This window comes from Schistosoma mansoni, chromosome W (genome assembly GCF_000237925.1).
Source record: "Schistosoma mansoni strain Puerto Rico chromosome W, complete genome".
Lineage (NCBI taxonomy): Eukaryota > Metazoa > Platyhelminthes > Trematoda > Strigeidida > Schistosomatidae > Schistosoma > Schistosoma mansoni.
Window position 1 is genome coordinate 8257150 of NC_031502.1, and position 21522 is coordinate 8278671.

The window sequence follows — 21522 nt, forward strand, 5'->3', positions numbered from 1 at the left end:
TTTGGTAGTTGGGATTCATTAACAAAATGTATTTACAATCTTAATAAGATCGCTTCTCTCTGTGGGAGACGTTACCGTCGAACTATTTGCCTACCGTACCTATAATCGGGACATGCTGTATACAATGTCCAGTTGCTCAGTCGAATGGTTGTAATACATTTTGTTTGAAGGAATTAGGTCAGCTCAAAAAACTAGACAAACGGATGATTACTCACTGAGCAATCAATACAGTCGCTTTCTGTCCGAATAGGTCACTGGCGAGATTACATTAAAAAAAAAAGACGACCTCATTTTAAAATACCCATTGTCTAATTATCGATCCCTTCAACAAGACGTATAACCATTGAATAAACATATCTTTCTATGTTCTGATTTCACCAACAAAATGAGTCCTAATAAAAATTTTGTTATGATTCAATGGGTACTATAATTTTTGATTTTATGCCATTTATACTTCTGTTGCGTTACAAGGAAGAATTAGTAACCTCAAGGAATCTTAACAATGAATCAACGAGTAATAAAACTGATTTGTAGTAGCTAATTAAATAATAACGAGTAAAGTATCGGATAAATTATTCAAAGACAATAATAATCCTGAACACAAGTTCTATGTTTATTGATGCCGTCAACATGACCAGTTTCCATCTAGCTCCTCAAATCACTAATGTATATGATATCTCTTTACAATTAAATAGATTATTGAAGTATCCTGTAACTTTAATTAATAACTGACACCCAACACCAATTAAAACAATAATCTTTCATCATACTAACTAAATATATTTCCAAATTTCGTATTATAAGTAAGTAAAAAATAAAAACGATTATAGTAAACAATAGAGTGTGCTTGAAGTCATTGAAAATTGTCCATATATAAAAGAATTTACGTAAATTGGTTAGCATTCAATTTGCATGTACATATTTTCACTATATGTATACATACATTGTGGTAATAATAAAGTTTAACGGTTTGCAGGTTTAACTCCATTCATAAACGAACAGTGAGTTATGCATACATGACTAATCTGAATGATAGCCTTGAATAATGTATCTGACTAATCAATTTATCATTCTTATTTATATACAGAATTAGGAATATTTCTTCATAAATGATATATGAAACTCCTCGATTTGTTTCATAACATATTTCATCTTCTCAATAGACGGTAGGATAGTAGTTCTGTATAGAAGTAAATAAAAGCAAAACATAAACTCTATGAATTCATGGTTTTATATGTAACATGAATTATTCTTATTTGTAATAGTATGAAGATATTAAACAAGATTATAGCTAGTACTTCAGTTTTAACTGACCAGTTAATGATTTAATATAAACATACTTAATCAAGAAATGTTAGCAAACAGGTTATGTTTAAAGATATTTCAGTGTCATTGTCAAATAAAACTTGTGTTAACACACCATAGTAGTCAAATTTCAATCAAGGAGTCTCATATTTGAATTCTAACGCGCTCACTAAAAGTGAAGGAGTGGAGTAGTGATTAAGGCGTTCGACGTTCAACCATCAAATTCCAAGTTTAAAATCTGTCTCACCTACATCAGTTTTTGTAACCAAGTAGTGTCACTAACCTTCCATGTACACGAACCTGTACTTGATAATGAGTTGATGATAATTCCTTTAGTTTAAAGTGCCAAAGATTGATATCACTAATTATTCCGTATACATCTATTATGCACCATAAAATAAATACTTGATCTGTATTTATTATTGGAGTTATATAAAAGATTAAGTTGCACATAACCTAATAAGTGTTTCTTAGAGCCCAATAAAATAATAAAACAGATTATTAGCTAAGCATTTCTTCCAAAATTAATGTCATTAGATAGAATGTACTTCATCATACAAATAATATAAAATCAATCTAATTGCCATTTAAATATTAAGAACTGTTTAATTATCGGAAGGGGGTTTCGTGGAGATTTTAGTAATTTTTATATAGTTGAGATCATGAGTCAATTGAAGCTAGACCACCATGGAAAACCTGGAAGCACTGGACGGCCGCTTGTCCTATTGTGGGACTCCTCAGCAGTACGTATCCACGATCCCACCTCGCGAGAACTGTTTAATTGTAAAAGTTTATTTTATAATAAGTACTAAACATCTATTAACATATTATGAATATGAACAATGATATCTCGGAAATTTATTAAACCAAATTAGCCTTGTTAAGCGAAAAAAAAAAAAGAAAAAACCCTACCAATTTAGTATGATTTGTTCACAGGGATAACTGCATGTGGTACTTATGAGAAAAAAAACTATACACATATCGTACTACTTTATTTACTCTAATGATTTCTAAACAGTTTACGTAATCATATATATACATATGAGCCAATTTAATTTACAATATCTAACCAGTGTTCAAATGAAATACACATCCAGATTTGGATAAGTTAAAATAGATAAACAAATTATGTATATTTATTAAAAAGCAGAAAAAAATAAAAAAAATTTTTTTGTATTTTTTATTATAAAACTACCATAGTGGTTTGTTGAAATTTTATTAAATATATATTAATTATAAAATAAACAAAAATAAAAAGTGGCTTTTATTTATTTATACGTACACACGTAATTAATAAGTAAAAGTTTTAAAATGTACCAAATGTATTTACACGTCACATTGAAATGACCATTCTTTTTTGAGTCATTATATAAACAAAATATCAGAAGGGGTTTTCTGGAGATTTAGTATTTTCATAGTTACAAGCGTAAGTCAATTGAAGCTAGGCCGCCATGGAAAACCTGGAAGCACTAAACGGCCGTTTCGTCCTATTATGGGACTCCTCAGCAGTACGTATCCACGATCCCGCCTCGCGATATTCGAACCCAGCACTTATCAGTTTCACGCCAGAGCACTTAACCGATAGACCACTGAGCTGGCATCCGATGGTGTTTATGTCTAACTCCAAACAATCCACAAAGTTGAGCGACCGTTCATCAATTGTCTTCATTGAGTTCCTATCTCACAACAGACGTGGTTTGAACTCAACTGGTCACTGCTTCTCACTAGAACTCCAGGATTTACCTCTCGAAGTCAGTCACTAGTGAGCATATGATAATTATTATCAGAAGTGGTTTTATGGCCGTCTAGTGCTTCCAGGTTTTCCTTGGTTGTCTAGCATCAATTGACTCACGCTTGCAACTATGAATAAACAAAATAGTTTGTTAATAATATACTATTAAGCATAAAACTGAAGTATTTTATAGTTGTGTTTCTTTTTTTTGTTGTTGCACAAACTATATTCTGTATTGCATTCATCAACTTTTGACATTCTAAAGCAAAGATAGATAGTGGCTAGTAGTGGAATCCAGCACGCGAGTTTAGTCCTATTTGGGACTGGGGTCAATTGGATGTAACTGTATCTCAGAGTTGATGTTCACTATGAGGACTCGAACCTAGTACCGTTTGCTTCAAACGCTATCGCCTTATCCACTTAGTTACTGAGTCCTGTTAGCCACTTACTTGTGCAATGGGTCACAGTATGCACATATACCAATAAGTGACTGATCAATTGCAGTCCTAAACATCAATGGGAAGATTCAAACGAACAATACTAAGTGAATTTAACTTTTCACATTGTTTTCAAAACTACATAAAAGTTGGAATAATCAACAAACTTGAGAAAACCCGTCTATTGGAATTCAATAGAGTCAAAGTACTTGAGTCTAATTTGTTTGATCACAGGTTAAGATATTGCGTCGCCTATTTTAGTTTTGATAGCTTGATGGCTGAAAGTCATGTGCACAAATATGTACATTAGTCATAGTAGTTCCGGGCTTCATTATCTAGTTGAAAGAAAAAATCCAAATTGATCCCAAACACTAGAGCCATGACGATATACAATCCATTACTAAAATACTACGTATCTGAGCTGAATTGAGATGCTTAAAGATAGTTAATGGAAGTAAGTCACATCATAAATAATAAGCTTGACGATTTATTAGAAATGTAAACGGAGAGTTATTTTGCAGAAAAGGATTATGAATGATAAAGAAATTATGGATTCAAATTCACTATCGATTCAGTTTATTTGAATATATCATCAGTCTTGTTGAAGATGAAAACATTCTTTCACTAAGCTGAAAGAACTTTTAGAGCTCTATTTCTTAGATTAGTAGAAGTTAGACATTAACACTGTTGGATGCCGGCTAGTTCAGTAGTCTAGAGGTTAAGCGTTCGCACGCGAGACTGATAGGTCCTAGGTTCGAATCTCGCGGAGCGGGGTCGTGTATGTGCACTGCTGAGGAGTCCCATACCGGGACGAAACAGTCGTACAGGGATTTCACGTTTTCCGTGGTGGTTTAGCTTCAACTGACTCATAAACTCAACTATGAAATTACTAAAATCTCCGCAAAACCCCTTCTGACAAAGATCTATATGACAAGTTCATGTTTATGTACTGGGTTACGAGCTCCGGTTGAGGCATGATGTCTATTGGTTGGCCAAAGCAAAGCAGATGAAAAGGAGTTTAAATTCCACTGTTTCAACCACTAGTCCATCATTCCTAATTGGAAAAATTTGACAGTCAAACGAAAAGAAACAATCCTGATAGAATATTATTTGCTCAGATGAATTTAACTATTTTACATTTAAACATACTGAACTCAGACTTTGATAAGACTAATTAACAGGAGCTTGAAAATGTATGACGATTAAATGAGAGAGAGATATTTTACTGTTTCCTTATATATATATACATATATATATATATATATATATATATATATACCACCGAAAGGGTACTTTTACAAATGTATTATTTACCTGAAATGATAAGTTCCTTCTTGCTGCCCAAAACCAGAACCGGGAACTACACATATACCTTTTTCTTCTAACAGTTGTAAACAATAGAAGAAATCTGGTGCTTCTCCTCTTCTCTGTAATTGACAATTGTGAATTACTAATATTACTTTTTTGGTAAAATGAAAAAGAAATTTCGGGCAAAGAATGCCAAATTAATTTTAACGAAGACATTTTATCATTGATAACCTGATAGCTAGTTTAAGGGGATAGAAAATATAAACTTCACTGTGCAGATACACAATTCACTCTATGGTAGTTTCTTTTTGAGTTTATTTCAGAGGTAGACCATGTTAAGCTAAAAGACTGTGGTCTTCAAATGACCCAGACAGTTTACACTTGCGTGGTAACTTTTGTCACGGCGAATAAAGGATTTTAATTTTTGAATTCATGAGTCTAACTTATATCGACTCATGAATTCAGCTGTTAAAATCACTACAATCTCCACAAACTCCCATCTTAATAATAATGGATTAATCGAAGTAAAAATAGGATGTCACAAAATTGCAGTAGTTTGCTTTTAGATATGTTAACATACCTAACACACAATAATCGAATGTCATTTTATGAAAATGTAATTTAAGTTTTTGTCATTGTCAAATTTTGACTGTTTGTAATTAACGTTACTTGATGTAAAGTGCTTTCCCCGAAGAAAACTTACGATTCAATAGTTCAGGGTTTCCTGTCAACTACTTCCAACTACCTAAAACTTATCCGTGTTTCCTCCTAAGTCTGTATGATCTGAACATTTCTGCTTACCAACCGACCTGACAGAAATGTTTAAAATTAGGGTATCTAAGCTTTCATATCTAATGACGGTGAAATCTACGAAAAATGTTAGTTATACGAAGAGAACGCTTCTGACTTAAGAGGATATCGAAGCAATTCGCACATGATGAACATATGCCAATAAAAGACTGACCAATTGCAGTCTTCGAAATCAATGGGAAGATCCAAACAAACAATACAAAATGAATTTAAAGAGAAAAAATGTTTATCTCAAACAAGACGATGAAAATAATCTTCGATAGTTTAGGCAATTATATTTTTAATCACTGGGTTGTGTGTTCTAAGTTCGGTAAATTTCAGTTAAAAGAGTTAGACAGTGAGTGATATCTTTAGTTTTTCGTGAGCAAATATAACTTCAGGGAGAGAAAATGTGTCAGCGATAAGTGAAGGAAAAACATGGCAAAAACGATACAGGTCTCAACTATTAGTGTTTAGTTGAACCTACTTTAGCTTCTTGAATAGCTTTTGGTGGTAAATGTATGCGTGGAAAGGCATACATTGCGCCTTGAACAGGATTACATGACATATTTGGCATCGAATTCAGTGCACTATAGGTGATATCAGCTTTATCTTTCAATGCACTCAATACATCATCTCGTTCTTTGACAAATAAGGAATATGATGGTTCACCTGGTCTAGGCGGATTCACGATTGCATCTAATGCTACCTAGGTAATTTTGTTTTGCACAAAAACACAAAAGATAAAATAACACTAATGAAACTGTTGAACATCCATTAAAAGTGGTATAAATGAGAAAAATACATGATACACTGGTCATTTATTGGAATAAGAATTACTATGATAACATGTGACATCATTTTAAACCAAGAGACAATTGATCAAAAACAAATTGTCTCCAAACGTTAAAGCAATCCAGTTTCCTTGACCTAGTTTAAAGTGTAATGGAATATCCTCGAGATAACTCCTATGCTTCGCTCTTAGATAACTCTCAATGGTGTATAAATTTCAGGGAACAAATACAAAACGGTGGCTACAGTTTACTGTCGTACTGCGCAGATCACCAAGCCACCAAGCACAAAAAACAAATACGAATAAGTGCAAATGCAAATGAAAGAGAACTAATAAATGGATAGGACATCAGAAACACATATGCAAGTAAATGAGTCATCGAGCGACTTAAGTAGCTGATATTTAGGCTATCAAGAGGAATATGTATGTAGGCTGTGACGCGTGATCAATCTCCTATGGTTATATACTCATAGTTGCCGACATAAGTGACACCGTCTATTTAGTAGGTTAATTAAAAGGTTTAATAAACTTAAACGTGTACGAACTCAAGTATATGTGACGGCTCTATGAAAGTACCAAAAACAAAAATAAATGTACCGTACAGAAGAAACGTAATTAGCACATAGGAGGATATTTGCTTTGCTACACGAAATCCACATTTAATGCCTCTTATGGCAACAAGCACCGAAGTTATATGTATTAAACAGAAAGTGTCCGATTTTACAAAAAGACAATAATGATACTTTTCCAATAATAAGCTTCGATTCATTATTGTGTTTTACTAAGATTCAAATTCTAATAATTAACCAGGTTGGCTGAACAGAGGTAATATAGTTTGATGATAAATATTTAGGATGAATCGATATGGATTCGGGATCCTAGTGTTACCTAGTTTAGTGGATAAAATATGATCCCTGATTAGTAAGCTTGCATTTACACGTAAAGTTTCAGGATGATATCAGTTATAAATTAGCGATTTGACAGTAAAATGAACTCTGATAATTGTAGTCGACAGATTTGGATAAACCTCTCAAGTTTACAGTTATATATTGGTTATTTAATGATGCTAACATAACGTTTCAAATACATGTTCCGTTTGGGCAACTTGATCTGAATGTAAAGACTTTTGAATTCTTGATACTGCAAACTACACCAAGTATAAAAACTGTATGGCGAAAATGTAGCTAAGAAGTGAATGGAATTATTAGATAAACATATATAGAGATAATAAAGTAATTATAACATTGTTAACCGGGTTACTAATTTATACACACTATATAATCAGTCGCCTCTGCATCAGTAAGCTTCAACATACACAAGGGCAAAAGCAACATCCTCAAATACGACACGAAGAACACCCACCCAATCACACTCGATGGGGAAACTCTGGAAGAGGTGGAAAGTTTCACTCATCTGGGTAACATCATCGATGAATGTGGAGAATCTGATGCAGACGTAAAGGTGAGGAATGGCAAAGAAAAGGCCACATTCTTACAGTTGAAGAACATGTGAAACGCAAAACAGCTTTCAACCAATACGAAAGTCAGAATCCTTAATAAAAACGTCAAGACAATCCTACTGTATGGAGCTAAAACTTGGAGAACTACCATCAGCAACAGCCTACTGTGGGAGAGAACAAACCAACCTCAAGCTGGAGAGGAAATTGAGAAAAGACACTGAAGGTGGATACAAGATACATTGATGACATCATCAAACGGTATCACGGGGCAAGCACTTGGAATCCTGAATTAAAAAGGAAAAGAAGATGACCAAGGAACACACTGCGTCGGGAATTGGAAGTAGACATCAAAAGGATGAATGACCACTGGAAACAACTGGAAAGGATTGCCTAGTATGAAGTTGTATGGAGAATGCTGATGGGCGGCCTATGTTCCTCCACGAGTGGTAACAGGCGTAAGTAAGTAAGTAATATAATCAATCACAATCTAATTCATGAATATTATAACCATTTGAATTAACTCGTAACGAAAATGCACGATCAGTAGTAATAATTGCTGCAAACTAAATTAAACTGAAAATCTATGAAGTAGTATACCTGTCCCATTAGCGGTGGACATAATCGTGCTGAAAGGGCTTTGTAAAGCTGAGCTTGAACAGCTGGATCAAAATTTAGTAATTCACAATATCCACCGCGATATCCACATCTAGAATAGACAAAAATATCTAAACAGTAAATTGTTCCGAAAACGATGAACAACATGAGAAACAATATGGCATATCCAATTAGCTAGTACCAATGTGAAGTAAATTACATCACACTTTTCTAGCTACTCTGGTTTAGAAGACCCACTTGAACAACCAACTGACATTAACGGTTTTTCCATTAGTTGTCTCACAAAGAGCATTAGGAAGGTGGTTTTCGCTATAATGTCCTTACCTACATTTAAACACTTTATGGGTAATAGTTAATCATAGAAGAGCTTACAAAAGACAAACGTCTAAATTAAAATAAAATTATTAAAGGAGCCTAAACAAACTCAAAGGAACTGTCTCACCACAAAGTATGTATTTGAGACATCATAACTTACTGCTTATAGTAAGATTATCTTCTTTAAGTTTAGTTTGCCAGTGAAACACACCCCCCGTCTTCTTTTACTAGGACGGGTTATTCTACGACGCCGGTTGTCAAGTTATGTAACAATATCTACTTGAAGACATAACTGAACTATTTTAATAACCTATCATTTGTGTAAGAAATCGTAAAAAATTCTCATCTAACTTTATCTCTGTGACTGAATAACCACTGCTATAGTTTATTTTCAGCTATTTTATCGGCACAGTTCAGTTCCATCATACCTGTTACCGTGTCTTTTGTTGTATAGTGTTCAACACTTAACGAAGGTAGTGGTTGAACTTGGGTCGTTGCAGTTGGAAGTTACCAGTATTATGTGGGGTTTAACGCAACCTACTCAAAATATCACAACGACACTATAAAAAGGTCTACCCAATCCTCAGACGGACAAAAAGCGACTCAACTGACTAATGCCACTGTTAGTGTCTGTTTAGCTTAAATTTAAGTAGGAGCACAGGACTTCAACGTAGGTAGGGCTCTGATATTTGTGACAAACCATCTTGGTTGAAAGTATATGAGTACAAAACTTTCTCACAATGAAAACGCTTTCAGAGTAACCCAACATTTTGCTCTAAATCAATATAAAAATGTCGTCTTATAAATGCAAAACATTAGTATACGTCGTAAAACAGATAATGAAGACATCTGAAAAGAGAGTACGATAGTGAACAAAACCCAAAGAAGGATATCAGAACAAGTATTTACTTATTTGTCAAAAATCTTATAACAACCGACTTACTCTCCCATGTAACCCTTGCTACAGGACATGAGTGAGGCCAATTCCAATTTTCCTGAGTAACTTGGTCCCATATTGAACAAAACTTTTTTAAAACTAGCCCATGGATATTTGTCCGGCTGGTAAACATTTTGCTGGTAAACTTCGTCAGCTATCAACATCAGTCGATTATCAACTGCAAATTTAATAATATCTTCCATACATTTTTGTGGAAGTACTTGACCCGTTGGATTTCCTGGATTAATTATAACTATGGCTTTCGGTATGCATTGTCCTTTGACACTCATTAGTGCTCGCTTCAATTCATCGGCAGATAAGGACCAGTTGTCACTTTCATCTAAGTAGTAGTTAATCTAAAACATAAGTTGTAAAATAATTAAGGAAAAAACTCAAAATGGTAGGTAGATGTAAACCTGAAGTGGTTGTTTTTATTATAAGTAACCGGATTACATTAAAAACAAATATCATTCGAATGTATGGAGATTTAGTGAAAATGAAATCGCTTGTCATCGATCACTAATAATAAAAGCTTGAGGTCAATTGTTGCATTAATTTGATGATGTAAATGTAAATTTACACGAAACAATGGTTTATTGTCCGTGGTTAAGAACTAATATTAAAAACCAGGTTCTCAGCTGGTAGATAAATTCTTGAGAATTCGGTGTGACCAGGATTGTTCAATAAAATAAGATAGAAAATCTTTGCACCCATGTTTCTTTGTCTCTACAAATACAACCCAATGATAGATAGGAAAATAATACACGGTCGTGACCAGAGGCGAAGTTCAAGCACCTTAATTTTAAATACACGACTAAAGTTATTTTTCAAATTTAGCATCAGCAAGCTTAAAAAAGCCATAAAACACTATTTTCAGTGATTTAAAGTTTAAAGATATTATTCGACTCTCAAAACATGGTGAGTTCCTGATTCCAAAAATCTATACGAATCCAATTTATGCTAAAATGCTAATGTGGCTGCAATTCACTATTACGTCATAAGAATTGACGAGAAAACTCGCCATACAATTTATTAAAAGCAACAATAAAAGGGTCATCAACCAACCTGAAAGTTGTTGTATTCAGAATTCGTAGCTGAATACAAAGGATATTGTGGTATTGGAATCATAACACCTGCGCGTTCACTGTCTCGACCGGTTGTGGATATCATTTCCAGTAACATCTAAAATTCCACAAAAATGCGTAACTCAAACAAAATCCGCTAAAATGACCATATTTACCATATCTAAAAAAAATAGATAAACGTAAGCCGTCGAAAACCTACCATACGGTTATTTGTGCCATGTGTCAGTTTAATCATTGTTGTTATGTGTTATCAATTGACTGTTTATAAAAATAAACTAAATCCTTATAGGTTTTGCAAATGTAACAGTATAGTAACCACATGTTTACGAAGAATTCCAGAACTAGGTATATCCTTGCAATACGCACACAATGCACAAATGAAAAGTTTAACTAGCCAATTTCAATCCCGAATATCAACAATCAGAAACCACAAAGTCTTACTAATAAGTCAAGATTTGGAGGGAAATGTGACCTAATTCCATATCGATACGGCAGTATGTCTTGAAATTTTCGGTATTTAAACTTCATTAGACATTCAAAATCTCGAAAAAAGCTGGTAAAGTGCACATCACTTTGACTATCTGTTATTGCACGGTGGATAAGATCTTCAGATGCCGATGATTAGCTTTTATAGCATTGATTATGTGAATTAAAACGATCGAGTAAAAATGCTTTAAAACTCAGTGGAACGTCATTGAAAAGGAAGGTAACAAATTGTCTTATTACTAAATAATTCGTCATCCTATAAGTCTGTAAAGCAACAATACTTAATACACTTGTTTTCAGCCCACTTGGCGTTTTCACCCCCCCTTCATCTTTTCGACGTATTTCACGCTATGCCCAAGTAGTAGCACTCTAAATAGACACCTTTTATTAATTGGCTTTCAACTGTTACTAACACCTGTTTGGACTATTTAGTGAAAAGTTCTTGAAATTGTAGAGCGTTTGCAGTAAATTTTAGGAAATCCCCCGTTGAATAATCTATTACTGTGAATTCTATCTACAAAACTTAGCATACGTTTTGAAATTCGCAAGAAAAACGCACAAAAGGTAGTGTATTTTTGGCTCTATCTCTTTTAGGATTGACTGGTTCAAAGCAAATGTTGAGACAATTCCACCCACGTTCAATAAAATTATCGTCTAGTAAAGAAGAATATATAAGCCGAAAACAAGTCAATTCATAATTGTAAGTAAAATACCTTTACAGCCTCCGTAGCTCCGCAAGCTAGAAAGATATTCTCCCAGTTAGACTCAATCCCATCGCGTTGATGTATATACTTTGAAACATCTCTACGCACAACCTCCAGCCCCAAAGAGTGACTGTAAGAACCTGAAATCAAGAAACGGGTGAAACATTTAACCGCAAATACTACTAATGTGCGGTTAACGCATGGCATGATAATACATGAATCGATGCTAGTGACAAACAAAAGCTATCTTTTAGCGTAGTACATGAGTAGAAACATAATCAAGCAGTATTTAAACCACTCACATTACTTATGACCAAGAGGCTACATCAATAAGTTTTAGTATCATGACTAAACCTGAATCTCACTCTGAAAATTAAACCACATCTGGTTTTAAGTTGATTAATTACCTTCAGCACTGACGGTTTGTACCATATACTGAGTGATTTTTCTATTTTAAAGGTAACAATATGAATTGTCGTGCTAAATTCAGTTAATGCGACAGAAAAGCTAGTCTTATTACGAAGCACTAACGATAGGAAGTAGATAATACGTAGTGACGATTTCAAATAAAAAAAATGTATGGTTTAGGCTTTCTTTCTTCTAAATAGAGCCTCAATAAAATCATTTGTTTTAACTGCAAATAAGTAGCGGTGAATACGACAGCTAAATAAATGTTGTTCAGCATATGATGTATCCAGATAACGTTAAATCTAGCGAATAATCAAATAAAGAAATAATACATCTCTACCAAGCGTCCGAGATTGGGTCTTCTAGCTACAAATGACAGACGGTATACAATTTCACCTAGGTAATAGCCGGCCATAAGTAAGTGATTTCATAGACAAGTAGTTCCTTTAACGGGATTAGAACATCATCGACCTCAAGTATATGGTAACATGTGTGTTGTTTCATAATCAGGTTGCAATCAAGTTGAATATACGTGATAAATTTAGAATAATAAGGAGTGACGCGAATACAAAAAGGTAAATATGATTCAAGAAATAACATAGTATTCATACATACCGACACTAGAACCAGAACAAGCTGCTAGTAAATCCTTAGCTTTTGATTTAGTATCTTCTGGAAAACTCTTGTCTTCAAGGAGATGAGGAAAGGTTGCCAAGGCAGTAACTTGACGTACAAACGTGATAAACTTTTGGCCAGTTGCGTGACAGTCACCGATATTACACTTGACAACTTCACTGAAGGATTTTTTATCACCCTAAATTTATCTATATTATATATGGGTATTACTTACATTCCTGAGTTCTTTTTCGATTTGGAGAGCACGTTCCACAATTGGACCACGTACTGCATATTCTATTTTTATCATATTAGGATTGATACTGTCAAGTGTTAGCACTTTATCCATGTTTAAAGCGAAGTAAGGGAAGACCAATTTAGGACTCAAGTTAGCACAGAAACCAGAATTTAAGTTGACCTTCAGTACTGAAATATACAAACAAAAGCATGAATTGCAGTTTCGATCTTCACACTTTGAAACAACACGACAAGTACCTGTCTGAAATATCGTGGCTTTTATGAATATTGTTATTTTATTACGTGAAATGCACTCACTTCACCGATAATTTCGCCGGCGCACCCTCGTAAGTGACATAACACTGCGATGATATGTTATGTATGTTCGACCTGAATACTCCTATATCCGTTCGTGAAGTTGTCTGCCGCCCACTGAGTTATTGAAATTCAATTGTTTCCGCTGACTGGAATAGTTTTCACTGTACAAAACAGCCTGGTTTATCATGATTTTTTACCTACAACCGAATAACGGATATCAACGTCACCAGTAAAATTTTCGGAGACGAAACGAGACACTCATAGAGATACTCACCGTGAGATGGACCTTGTCATTTAGACTGCAAAGAATTATATTCGGGCAGCAAGTTTAAAATAATTCTTTATCAAGTGATATGATACTGTAGGGCGAGTGAAATGTCACTGAACTCTAGCCAAAACATCCGACAGTTAGGTCACTAAATATCGAACAGATCATTGCTCCCCGTCAGGGTCAGGGACAGTCAATGCGTATTCAGTTAATCATACGCCATAGACTGGCCCATGCGGCAGTGCCTCTACTTTCGCTTGTACCCACTTTAACTAATATATTAATGTAATAACGTCCCTTATGTTATACAGTCTTCAGAGCATCCATGGTCCCTTGATACGTCGATGGGGCAATCAACGTAAGGTGTTGCTCGCGAGGTGTGACTTCGAAGTTAGTTTGTTCGTTACACCGTTCCCGTCTTACTCAAGTAGGCCTCCAATCATTCGACATAGATCATCAACGTTGATCGTCTACAACACATTTGAAGTCGAACATTATTGAAGAGATTGTAGCGGTAAATAAATGCCCATAATGAATAGCTCTGTAAGTCTCCAACATTGGATACTGACCACATTAGTTTTAATACACTCACTTAGCTGAAGGAGCTCGGTCATGCATCCGCACAAGTCCACGAGTGGAAACGCCGTCCACACCATCCTGTGCAATCGCTAGCCAGGTTGGGAGAGTCGATCCACGATATATTGATGATCTATCAAATATGTCTTTCAACCTCCTCACTTCTGTCTTTTTATTTCACTTGGTGGGCACGATTCCTAATAGAAGGTGTTACTGGCGTCCTCAAAATGCGAATACCTGCGGCATCTTCAAGATATTGATAATGAAAAGTTTGGGATAAAGTTTTTCTATTATTTGTCAAGGACGACATTTTATGATGTTTTATCCCGGCCTTTTTTACTAAAATCATATCACAGTCATCACAGAGTCATTAAGGTTAGGCTCTCTTGACCGGTAATGTGTCATCCTTCAAAATTATCGAGCTGTCAAATGTATGATTCAAGATGTTTTAGTAGTCTGGACTCATGGGAATAAATTGTGGGATATTCAAGCAAATATTTTTAATCTTATCAACATTTATGATAAAGAAAACGTAGTGCTCCTTTCTGCTCATAGGTCCTCAATGCACGAGTGTAAAAATCTTACATTTGACAGTTCCATGTGAAAATAATTACTAACTTAACCCTGTCTGGAACCTTAAACACATTAATTTTTTTAGTCATGTATTTCATGTCACATTTTGATTGAAGTAAGATTATTACTACGGCCTTTTTCTGCAGTTATAATATTCTACCATCCCTTTGCTACTGTTTAGTATTTCACAATGTTTTAGTCAACAATACACTTTGGTAGTTCCTTCATTGGAAATCGTCCTTGATTATGTGTACTAATTTTGACTGATCTGTTTGATCACTTGCGAAATAACTACTCAGCTCGTCTCGCGATAACACTCTTTCGCTTTGGAGAGTAATTAACTGTGTATTTTTCAACGACAAGTCCAAATGACCCCTTTTACTTTTAATTGTATAAAAGTTTTGAAACACATTACCAGCTAGTCGACATTAAGGAAGGAGTGTCCAGATAATTTGTATATTATGTTTTTTGACACTTATTCTTTTCTTGAACAATCTTGTTATTATGACTGATAAAATGTGTCTCAACATCTTTGTGATGATAAACTGATCAACCTATTAGTGCAGTTAACGTGGAGTAAAACCATGTGTAACACTAAAAATCATGGTTGCAGCAATGGTCTTTAACTCTCGAATCTGCAGTTGCTGTCCAAGTGAGCTGTTTTTAGAAGCCTTATATCAGTATCCTTCAATGCTCTTAGTTCAAGATAACTTCCCTACCCTGGATAATACTACAACCATTATGAGACTGAATTATAAATAACACAGGATACAAAACTAGCTCATGGACTTTTCAGAGGGCTCATCCATGGATCTTCGGAACAGCGTGATTGGACATCAGTACTGTGACATATCACTTTAAATTCCCTATGAATGTCCTACTAGCCTTCGGGAAGTGTTGGCCTCGGTCTTCACGTTACTGGTCACAGATAGGAATCTGAAGCCGTTTACATCTCCGTACGTGATATGGCTACAAATATTCGGTTGCAAGATGGGAGGCAGAAGGTTTGTGAACAAACATTCTTGGAATTTTTAACCGATATTTATGTTGAAGATACCATCAGTATTGTAGTTTGACAAATATTAACCATTAACACCTTCTATAATCGAATCGTGCACCACTCAGTTAAAATCAGAAGTCAGAAGCGAAGAGGTTGGAAAGATATATTTGGTGCGTCATCAATATATTGAGAAGCGGTTGATCTAATCTGGCTAATGAACGTAGGAGATGTTTCCCACGCTGTGCTGTAACGTGATCTGGTGCGGATGCATGACTGAACGCCTTCAGCTAAACAAGTCCACTTTAACTAATGTGGTCAACATCCCGTGTCGAGCACTTAAAAAGCTATTGCTTTTAGAGAATTATTTACAGCTACAATGTATTGTCTAAAAAGAGGCTACAAAAACAAAACAGCGCACAAAGCTGAAAAAAATGATTAATAAACTTATAGTACTAAATAACTACATCGGTCAGTCAGAATCGGTGACCTCCAAAATTGAATTAAACTCGTGATTCAAAATGATGAAATGTTTATTAGTTATTTTTGCATACCAACAAAATATTTATGTAGCGACAATATCGATGTAATTTTCATTAACTAACAACAATTCATCTGAGTGTAGCTCCAAGCCCTGAAAATATTCTCAGAACTTTTCAAAATCTGTAGAATAGTCGTACGGTAAACAGTTTTTATTAATACTCATATTTACCTCGCGCTCAACGAAAGAGGGGACAGTGGTCATAACTGTTGAACAAATATACTCAAACCTGTCCGCACTGCATAACTATTTGATCTAAAGTTGATGAGTCGCACATAAATGTGAATACGGCAAACTGAGCATTTGTTTGACAGTATTCGGAATCTATCGGTTACCCTGAAAAACATAACTTTGGATGATTAGCTGAAGTGATTAAATCGGATTGTTAATTCGCTTACAGCCTCACCACTTAAATCAGTTAGTTAATAATTACTCTGTGTTTAAAATTTTTGAATGCTTTTCCGGGATTCAAGGAAAACTTTGAACCAAACTAAAAATCCTTGAACAATTTGAAACTATAGCTACGTCTTACTCTTTGACTATATCGTAGAAATAATAACAGTCTATCAAACATCCTCCTTACTATAAAATTCCGATGGTGAAGCAGTAAAGCACACTAATGGGACCTATATAGCAGCTTTACTTATACCATTTCGCCTATGGTGGGTCTTAAATGTTACTGTCAAGAACCGGGGTGATTCCAGAACGACAAATTCTACAATATTATGGCGATTCCCTATATTTTACTCAGATATAACTCTCAGAAAAATTTAGACAATCTTTTCCAGTGAGTTCCTAGATGTTTATCCCTTGGTAAGTTGAAATACATGTTAAAAATACCTGATAGAAAATGGTAATTCTTGAAGAGTATGTTCACAACACAGATAGCTTCAAAAAGCAGAGTAAGCTATGGAGAAAATTAACTGATAGCAATACAGTACTATTAGTGGTAAGGTTCAGTATGATAGCCAGCGTCAAACACAGCAGCACTTTGGTATCGAGGAATCAAAATCATATGAAACGTGTAAGACACAGGATTAGCTTTTAACGGTACACAGATTTCTAAAACCTACAGCACAACCAACTATCCGTTAGGAAGGACGAAGAAGAATACAACTAAACTCTCATGAAATGAAATCGATAATATCAAATTATAGCAAGGATGTTTAAGATAGTTGAAATGCCAGTGACAATATTGAAGCTTGAATTAGGAGTCGTAGGATCCTGAAGGGAACAGCACTCAACTTAATTCATTTCTACTGACTGTTTGAATCTCCCTATTGATGTTCAAGACTGCAATTGACGAGTCTCCTTTGGTATCTGTCCATCTAGTGAGGAATGCTTATCTTGCCATTAAGTTTCAAGTACGTGTCATGACTCATAGAGACGACAAAAACGGCATTTATCTCACTATCAACACACGATATTGATTAGTAGGTTTGATAAATACAACCTAACTATGGAAGAAACCGTAAAATACTCATCAAAAATCATCACACATTCATCTTATGCTTTGAGAAGAGTCACATTGTTCACTTGTGACAATAAGTATACCTAGAAACAAAATAATGTACTCACTGCTCTTCATTTTAACTAAAAAATAAAACCCGACCTTCTTCAAACAACTGTGATGATGAAATATGTAAAAAAGTGCAGTTAACTTCAAACAAGGCAAAAAATACGGAGGAAGATGTGGGTAATTAATTAATTTAATAGGATCCTGAAGGACTAATTAGCTACCTAAATACAACCACCTGATATGCCTTGACGGAACTGACTCAGGGTGTACCTATGAACATCAGGGAAAGGTATATAGAACGTCCTCAGGCAAACGTTCAAAAATTATAATCTTCCATCTCTAAACCTCTTAACAGATATGGGTTTACTCCTATGATGTTCTGATAAACGGTACCTAGCTGGTATTAAAAGAATGGGCAGTTTAAGAACATGAGTAAAAAACGCTACGTGGGACTACATTCTCATAGACGAAACACTGTCAATCAATATGTTTTGAATTCAAACTCGTTAAACGGGAAAAATATGTTGTAGTCACCTTTTGCACAAGCATCAATGTGTTACTATATTGTGTTGGGAACTATCCCTGTCTATGTTACTGCAAAACTGACTGCCAGGAAGAAATATTACCAGCCCTCACCTGGGCGCAAGCATTGGAGTGTGTTTTCTACAGACATCGGTAAGAAACTATGAAAGAGAATTGTTATTGAAGGCAAGTTGGCAGATCTTCGCCAGATTTCGAAAAGCAAGAGGAAGTAAACTACAGGTTCAAGGTCAGGACGGGGTGGACGGTAAAGTATGTTGATAAAGTCGGGTCATAAGAAACATCTTTGGGGACTGGCGTTACTAAAAGCTGTAAAAACTAAGTGTTATATCACAAGCCTTTAGCTCTTAAAATTCAAGCGGATTTAAAATGCATATATTTGGATTTAACTCATGGAAAACCTACTGAATAGGCTCATCTTTCGAAAGGTTTGTAATTGCATTGCTTCCTTACCACACGGTCTTTAAAGCTGAGCATATAATTACTGAAAAGGTTTATATTCAACATGTAACATTTGGAGTAGGTCAGCAATAGTGAACGCGAAAACATTCATTCAATTAATCGGCATGGCGTGGTCAATTTTGTGTGACCCATACCTTTCCACATGAAATATATTATTCTCTCCCCATCCAAAATTTATCCTCCCTAAGTGCTAAACATCATATTGTTGATCGTCATGATACGGCGAGTCATTATGGACAATGATGTGACTTGCATGTAAGATCTTGTTGATTAGGCAGTCATTTCACGACAAATCCACAACTTTAGGATTAAGTTTATTATTATAGCAGTAATAATAATGAACTAAACCATAATTCTACAGATTTTTGAAGCTACCCGGCTTATGCTAAAGTGATGGCTAAGTTTCAGCCTAATAAATCACCAGCGTATGACATGTTGGTACCAGCTATCTTTATGCAGTGTACCGATACCTTTTATACGCCATTCCGTAATCTGTTTTGATACCCATTAGACGCTCAATATTTTTTGAAAGAATAAAAGTAACCTATCAATCTCTTTCCAAACTCAAACAAAGGTTAAGAAATGGTGTAAGTTGTGATGGATTAATTCCATTATTGGTGAAATCTATAACAATTCTACCTAGTCAGTAGGTCATGAACTGAAACTCCAAAAAGTTCTCTACACAGCAAAGCGCATGTAAGCTACCTTTTTAATTCCAGAAAACTAAAAACTAAAATTTCAATAGATGGTATGGAGAGATATTCGATAAAAACTACACCAAGTAAGATGTTCAGAGAAAACACTGGCTTCTTATACATAAAAGGTCTTTTAAGTACCTGTTTTTATTTTTCGTTGGTGATATTTCACGAACTAGTCTACACGTATAAGGAACTCATCGTGGATAAATGACATTTAATTCAGTAAAATTAGAAGACCATATTGAAAGAATTTTCGACTTTTCAAGAATATTAAGTTAAGGATTACTAAAAGTAAAATTTAAAATGTGTAGCCAAGTTATTTTTTACTGTATCACCAAATTTAAACATGTTATAACATTGGCATGCAGTTATACTGTGAATGGAAAATCGTTATTCAATTGGCCTATCAGAGTTAAGTGATCAAAAGTAAGGAAGTGACTTTTCTAGAAATTAGATTCATATTCTACTCATGACTAAAAACATATCTGAAAAAAGGTGTCTGTTTTTTCTGTTGCTTGTAACTCTCTCTCTCTCTCTCTACATATATATATATATATATATATATATATATATACATATCCTTGTCAATAATACTATATGAATAAAGTAGATTTACTAAGCTTAGTACAAACACTGAAAACTTAATCCTCATCATTCAATCGAAATAAACGGGAAGATAAAATCTTGTTGAAGTATCAGTAAATTCTTATTTTCTAAAATATAATTATGTTGAGGATTTCAGCAAAGGATATATTCTCTACATACGATTACCAGATGAATATCTTCCACTACGATCATTATTTTCAAAATGATAACATAAACCAAGAATGTTCAAAAAGCGATTTAGGTATTCATACATATATATTCATTTATTAGATCATCTTTTGATGAACATTGACGAAAAAGATAAACCAACTCATTCTTAGTTTCATTTTAAAACTGAATCAATAAACGGACTAGTTAATAAACAAACAGAAGAACAATGAGAATAAGTTACTAATAAAATGCAAATAAGTAAGTAGACCAGTAGGTAGGTAGATAATCATTAACAATAATAATAGTAATAATAATAATAAAACATTATTGTTAACAGTCACATTTTAGTGCACTGAAGATTTGATATGAGTTAATGAAATGCATCTTTATTAAGAGAAAGGAAAACAAGTGATAATGTATCACAGACAACTAGTAAAACTATAAGATAGCAATAACTAAGATGACAAAAATGACTGGTCCAATGTCAACTCTATATTTTCCTTCCATTTTAGTTCTCTTTATATTTGTCATTACAACCTTTTTGTTTGAATCTACCAGTTATCTAGTGAAAATAAAACACTTATTTGACATTGAATTAAAACCAATTAAACAACACAATATTGGAAGAAAACAAGGGATGGGACAGTGGAACTAAGTAATAATGAATATCAAACAACAAAAAGGTATTCACATGGATCGGAGTTTGTTAAGAACGTTTAATAAAGAGTGAATTCCGTCTTCTCTATACAGATATCTATGTAGTGAATGTTCTACGCAAATCTGAACAACGATGATGATTTGTCACTTGTAAATGTTTTTAAATTTGGAATGTATCGTACACAATGATAACGACTATAATAACGTTTTTATTATTGCTTAATAGATTAGTTGGAAAATGAATAAAAATTAAATATTCGAAGTTAGCAATATTAACTTACTAATGTATTCATACATAGAAGTTTATTATATCATATACATATGCTTCGGTCCTTTTTCTTTTACTACTATTCGTTGTGTTTCTGTTAAAAATTAGATGAATATGTGTGCGT

General features: G+C 34.3%; 1 protein-coding gene across 1 annotated transcript; it reads right to left on the reverse strand.

The window, feature by feature from the left end:
• Window positions 1–1089: 1089 nt before the first annotated feature.
• Window positions 1090–13337, reverse strand: Smp_007760 (putative alanine aminotransferase; the record flags this gene model as incomplete). Its single annotated transcript, XM_018800116.1, has 9 exons — window positions 1090–1180; window positions 4789–4901; window positions 6059–6280; window positions 8421–8529; window positions 9697–10046; window positions 10756–10872; window positions 11975–12105; window positions 12989–13187; window positions 13224–13337. The coding sequence occupies 9 exons, from the start codon at window positions 13335–13337 to the stop codon at window positions 1090–1092; spliced, it is 1446 nt and encodes a 481-aa protein (XP_018653962.1).
• Window positions 13338–21522: the final 8185 nt, after the last annotated feature.